Source organism: Leishmania braziliensis, chromosome 10, assembly GCF_000002845.2.
Source record: "Leishmania braziliensis MHOM/BR/75/M2904 complete genome, chromosome 10".
In the NCBI taxonomy this organism is placed as follows: Eukaryota; Euglenozoa; class Kinetoplastea; order Trypanosomatida; family Trypanosomatidae; genus Leishmania; species Leishmania braziliensis.
Genome location: NC_009302.2, coordinates 3,439 through 8,294, shown reverse-complemented (window position 1 = coordinate 8,294; position 4,856 = coordinate 3,439). Strand labels below are relative to the sequence as shown.

General features: G+C 54.2%; 1 protein-coding gene across 1 annotated transcript; it reads left to right on the top strand.

The window, feature by feature from the left end:
• Positions 1-24: 24 nt before the first annotated feature.
• LBRM_10_0020 (putative pteridin transporter) lies at positions 25-1,995 on the top strand (the record flags this gene model as incomplete). The annotated part of the gene is made up of 1 exon (XM_001562724.1): positions 25-1,995. The coding sequence occupies one exon, from the start codon at positions 25-27 to the stop codon at positions 1,993-1,995; it is 1,971 nt and encodes a 656-aa protein (XP_001562774.1).
• Positions 1,996-4,856: the final 2,861 nt, after the last annotated feature.

The window sequence follows — 4,856 nt, the reverse complement described above, 5'->3', positions numbered from 1 at the left end:
ACACACACACACACCCAAGCAACCATGCCCGATGATCAACAGACCAGAAACGTCGTCAACGGCGGTGATGTGCCTTGCTCAGCGCCACCCCAGCAGAAGCTGGAGGAGGACGACGAGGGCTACGTGCACCCTGACACCGCGACGCTCTTCGACGCTTTCCCGTTCATGCGCCACTTCCCGATCTTTGGAACGGCGGTGGTGCCGTTTGGACCAAAGTGTACGATGTCGCTTGGTGTTGTGTACATCCTCAGCAAAGGTCTCGCGAGGACGCTGCTCAACGCCTCCAGGTACGCCATGTTCATGAAGAAGTACGGCGTCACCACGGCGGTGTACCAGCGCATCTCCGGTATTGGCTCCATGGGCTTCTCCATCAAGCCGTTGACAGCCATCCTGAGTGATACGTTCGCTTTCTTTGGCTACACGAAGCGGTGGTACATGGCCATGTCATGTGTTGCCGGTGCGGTATGCGCTGTTGTGTATGGTTTGCTGCCGTTTAAGTCGTCGAGCGCTGGCATCGCGGGCGGTATGATTTTCATCTCCGTCTTCTGCATTGCGAACATCGATGTGCTGTCGGAGGGTCACTACAGCCGCCTCATCAAGCGCCACCCCGTTCCTGGTGCGGACCTAATCTCGTGGATTTGGGCTCTCATCATGGTGGGCGCGATCATCGCGTCGGCCATCCAAGGGCCGCTTTCCGACTTGGGCCGCCCTACCGTTGGCATCTTCATCTCTGCAGGTCTGCAGGCTTTCTGCATGCTCTTTTTCATCTTTAACTGGTACGGCGAGAAGAAGAACCTGGTCGAGCGCAAGGAGGACTACCTCTTTTTGCTGAAGGAGGCCCAGATGCGGGGTACAGACTCGGAGCCGATCAAGGAGGGCGTCTTCGGGTACGACAGCACCACGAACAAGAGCAAGTCCGCCGCGCCGTATCCCGAGTCCTTCGCGCAGAACGGCGGTAACGAGCTGGTGAGCTGTGTTGAGCTTGACCATGACGAGATCGAGTGCGACTTTGTCGCAACCACTTGCATGTGTGGCATCTTTGGAGTGAACAAGGAGGTCATCTTTCGCAACGTCTCCATCGCCGTCTACGGCGTCATCATGACGGCTGGCGTCATTGCGCTGACGGTGCTCAACATCACGGGCTCGACCTACGAGCTGCTCTACGGCTGCATTGGCATCTCCCTTATCCTGTGCGTGACCGGCTTCCTTTGCATCCCCATGACGATCATGAAGGCCAACTTCTTCGGGTGGTTCCAGCAGGTGTCATACATCCTCATCTCAGGCGGGACGGACAACTTCTACATGTCGGACGCCGCGTGCCTGCCGGACGGGCCGCACTTCACGCAGACCTTCTATAACACGGTGGGCAGCGTCATTGGCAACGCGGCTGGCCTCATTGGTGTGTACATGTTTGCGCGCGTCTTCTCGAAGCAGAGCTACCGCGTCACGCTAGCCTGCACCATCCTTGTCCAGGTTCTTGCGAGCGTCTTTGACATCATCATGGTCGAGCGCTGGAACTTGTACATCGGCATCCCTGACCATGCCATGTACATCATGGGTGATGCTATCGTGTACGAGGTGTGCTACATGCTCAACTACATGCCGCTAAACATGCTCATCTCGCGCCTCTGCCCAAAGGGGTGTGAGAGCACGATGTTCGCAATCCTAGCGAGCTTCAGCAACATGGGCTCCTCGACGTCGTCCACGATTGGCGCGATCCTGATGGAGACGGTGTGGCCCCTCTCCTCCAGCCCGCCGTGCGACTTCAGCAACCTGCGCTGGCTGCTGATTGTTGGCCACCTCATCACGCCACTCATCGCCATTCCGGCAGTGTTTGTGCTCATCCCCGGAACCCGCATCTGCGATCCGATCGACCCGAGGGATGTCGAGGCCCAGTCCATCTTTCAGACGTGGCTCAACAAGTTCACTGCAACGTTGGACACACACGCCAAGCCCCAGTGCAAATCGCTGCCAGATTCAGAGGAGAAACAGTAGTCGTCGGTGATGCGCTACGCGCGCCATGTGCGTGTGTTATGGTTTCTTAATCTCCTTCTTTTTTCACCTTTCGTGGGTTTGTGTGCGCTTCCTGTATCGTTTATTCCAGTGCACCGCCTCTATATCTGCAAGTACACCGATTGATTTTTTCTTTTTTTTTTCTTTCAACGCGCTTAACAGCGGCCATGATGCGGCACTAGCCCCGCAGGCACCAAGAGACCCTGCACTACGTCGCCGCATCTGCCTCTTTGTTTTGTTGTACTCTTATCACGTTTAGGCAACCCTCCTCCATGTACTGTTCCACATTTTTGTGTGCCCTTAGCTTGGAACCGTTGCATCTCACGAGGCAGCGCGCCGCTGGAGTGGGCACCAGTAGAGAAGGCAGTTTCGTTTTGTCTCAGTGCATGACGACCTTCTCCCTACCCCACTGAGCAAGTGACTGCGTACTAGCCTCTCTCCTCGCTCCCCCACATGGACCTAGGTGTATACGTGTGGTACGTGCTCACAAGTGGGGGCGAGGAAGAGGAAGCGACGAAGAGTTGTAAGTCTCGTGGAGTAGCGCAACCGCGTTGCTCCTTTCTAACATTTTCGTTTTTCTGTGTTTTCTCTTTCCTCGATTTCTCTCTGTGTATCTTTGTTTTCTTGCTTCGTGAGCCTTGTAGATGCGTGCATGCGCGCATGTGCCGAGCGTCACGCTCAACACTGAACCTATCAACAAGGAGAGAACCATGCCACAGGCTACAAGGCTCATTTTCTCGCTTCTCCCTCAAATGCATCACCACAGCCGCGGCCAATGGAGCGCTGGGGGAGGGGCGAGAAAAAGCGAAGGGAGTGGCGTGTAACACCTTCTCTTTCGCCATCCCCTTTTATCCTCCCTGTGTTACGCTTCTCTTCTCCTTTTCCTACCCGCCCTTCCCCTCTCCGTCAGCATTTTTGCCTCCGCTTTTCTCTCTCTCTGTCGATGTGTGCATGTCTGTAAGTACGGTTTTTTCTATGTTTTTTATTTATTTTTCTGTTGTTCTTCAGTAGTGATTTCGCATCGTTTATTTCTTCCACTTGACGTTTTTCTTTTCTTCCTGCTCTACTAGCCATGGAAGGAAGTCTCCAAGACGCACTTCTCTCTCTCCCCCACCGCCTCCTCCATTTTATTATCGCTTTATCGTAAATGTGTGCTTGTGTATGCGCATCCATGTGTCTCTTTCTTCCCCCTCTTCGCTGCTTTGACAGCACCTGCATTGATGCGCGTTGACATACTAGAAAAAAAGGAACACGTACGACTATTTGTGCACTTCTTCTACTCGATAGGAGCAACGTAGCAACACCAATAGCTAGCGAGGCATCTCCCGCTCTGCTCACCCTGCAGCCCCTTCACATTGTTACAAGGGGCAGCTCGTGATCGCCGCTTCCTCCGTACGCACACAAGTGAGGCACACCCACAGGCGTGCGCACACATGTGCGATGTCTCTTCGTGCGTGCTTGCTCTGCTTGGCGGTGCAGTTGCTTGGTGTGTGACGGCGAGGGAGGGGGCAGGAGAGTGCCGACTGCTGAACTGGAGCAATCCAAGGATACCGACACGAGAGAGAAGAAGTGTGCACTACGGTATCCCTCTCACGTAAGTGGCGAAATCATCCCATAATGGGAGGGGCCCGCGTGGATCCGATGCGGTGCTGCGCTGAGAAGGAAAGGGAAAGCGGAAGAGAGACGAACACTGTTAGCTCAAAGAGAGAAAAAAACGAATGAAGCCTTCAGTGATTAGGTTTGTCCATGTTTACTAGTGTCATTGGGAGACAAATGCGGGTAGTGAGGCTACCCTTGTATGGGCGAAGGCACACTACCACTGCTTTGGGCTCATATCCCTACCTCCTATCCCCATTTCTCCACACCCATCTCACTACATTGAAAGCGCGGCGTGAAGGAGAGCGACGTAAAATGGCATCACTGGCAAGAGTCCACGCCCGTTTAGGGGACCTCGAGTACTCCCACGTGGACGGTGTATGCGATTTTTCGGGGAGGGCGCCGCATCTCTGTTCGCATGTCCGTGAGGTGGACAAACGTGTTTTTCTTTTTTTTTCTGTTTAATCGGTTTGCTCCTCCTCCTCCCTCTCTTTCTTTACTCCTTTGTCCCTGCCCTCATTTCTTTTCTCTCCTTTTTTCTGCACTATTTTCTTTGTTGTTGTGTGGGCTCGCACTGGCACTGTGGCAGAGGCCTGCCCCCATTCGGCTTTCTTTCTGTGTGTGTTTCCTTTCTACCTTGCAGGCTTCATCATCTCTGTTGTTCAATGTTAACCTTGGTGATGTCTGCATTTCCGCGAGTCAAGCGAAAGAACCGCACCCACGCAGGAAAAGCGCACCAAATGGTTCTGTGTGCGCCATCAGTGTGTGCCGTCGACCTTTCCGTAGGCGCACTGCCGCACATCGTGCGACTGTCAGGCGGCACGGACGCAGAATACTGAGCACTCCCCCCTTTGCGTACTCTCGAGCGGCTGTTGTATGGGAGTGAGTGGATTTTGCGAGGTGCTGTGTAGGTGGTGGAGGGTGGCAGCACGCAGAAGTTCTCCTGCTCGTTCTCTGACTGTCCCACGTCTACAGATGCACAGGCCTGTAGGGTTCACTTCCTCTTCACGCAGTCGAAGGAGTCGCTGGCGCGTGCGGGCTTGAGGCACGACAAACGAAACCAGCAGGGGAGTGGGGTGTAGCCGCAAGCAAGCATATCCGCAGCGTTGCTACGGCGTCACATGCGGCACCTGTTTGCCCATTTCCTTTCCCCACCCTCATTCTCTCTCTTTGTTTCTATTCCTTTTGTCACGTGTCCCACAGCTGCACGACATATATATATATTTATCTATATCTATCTAATATGC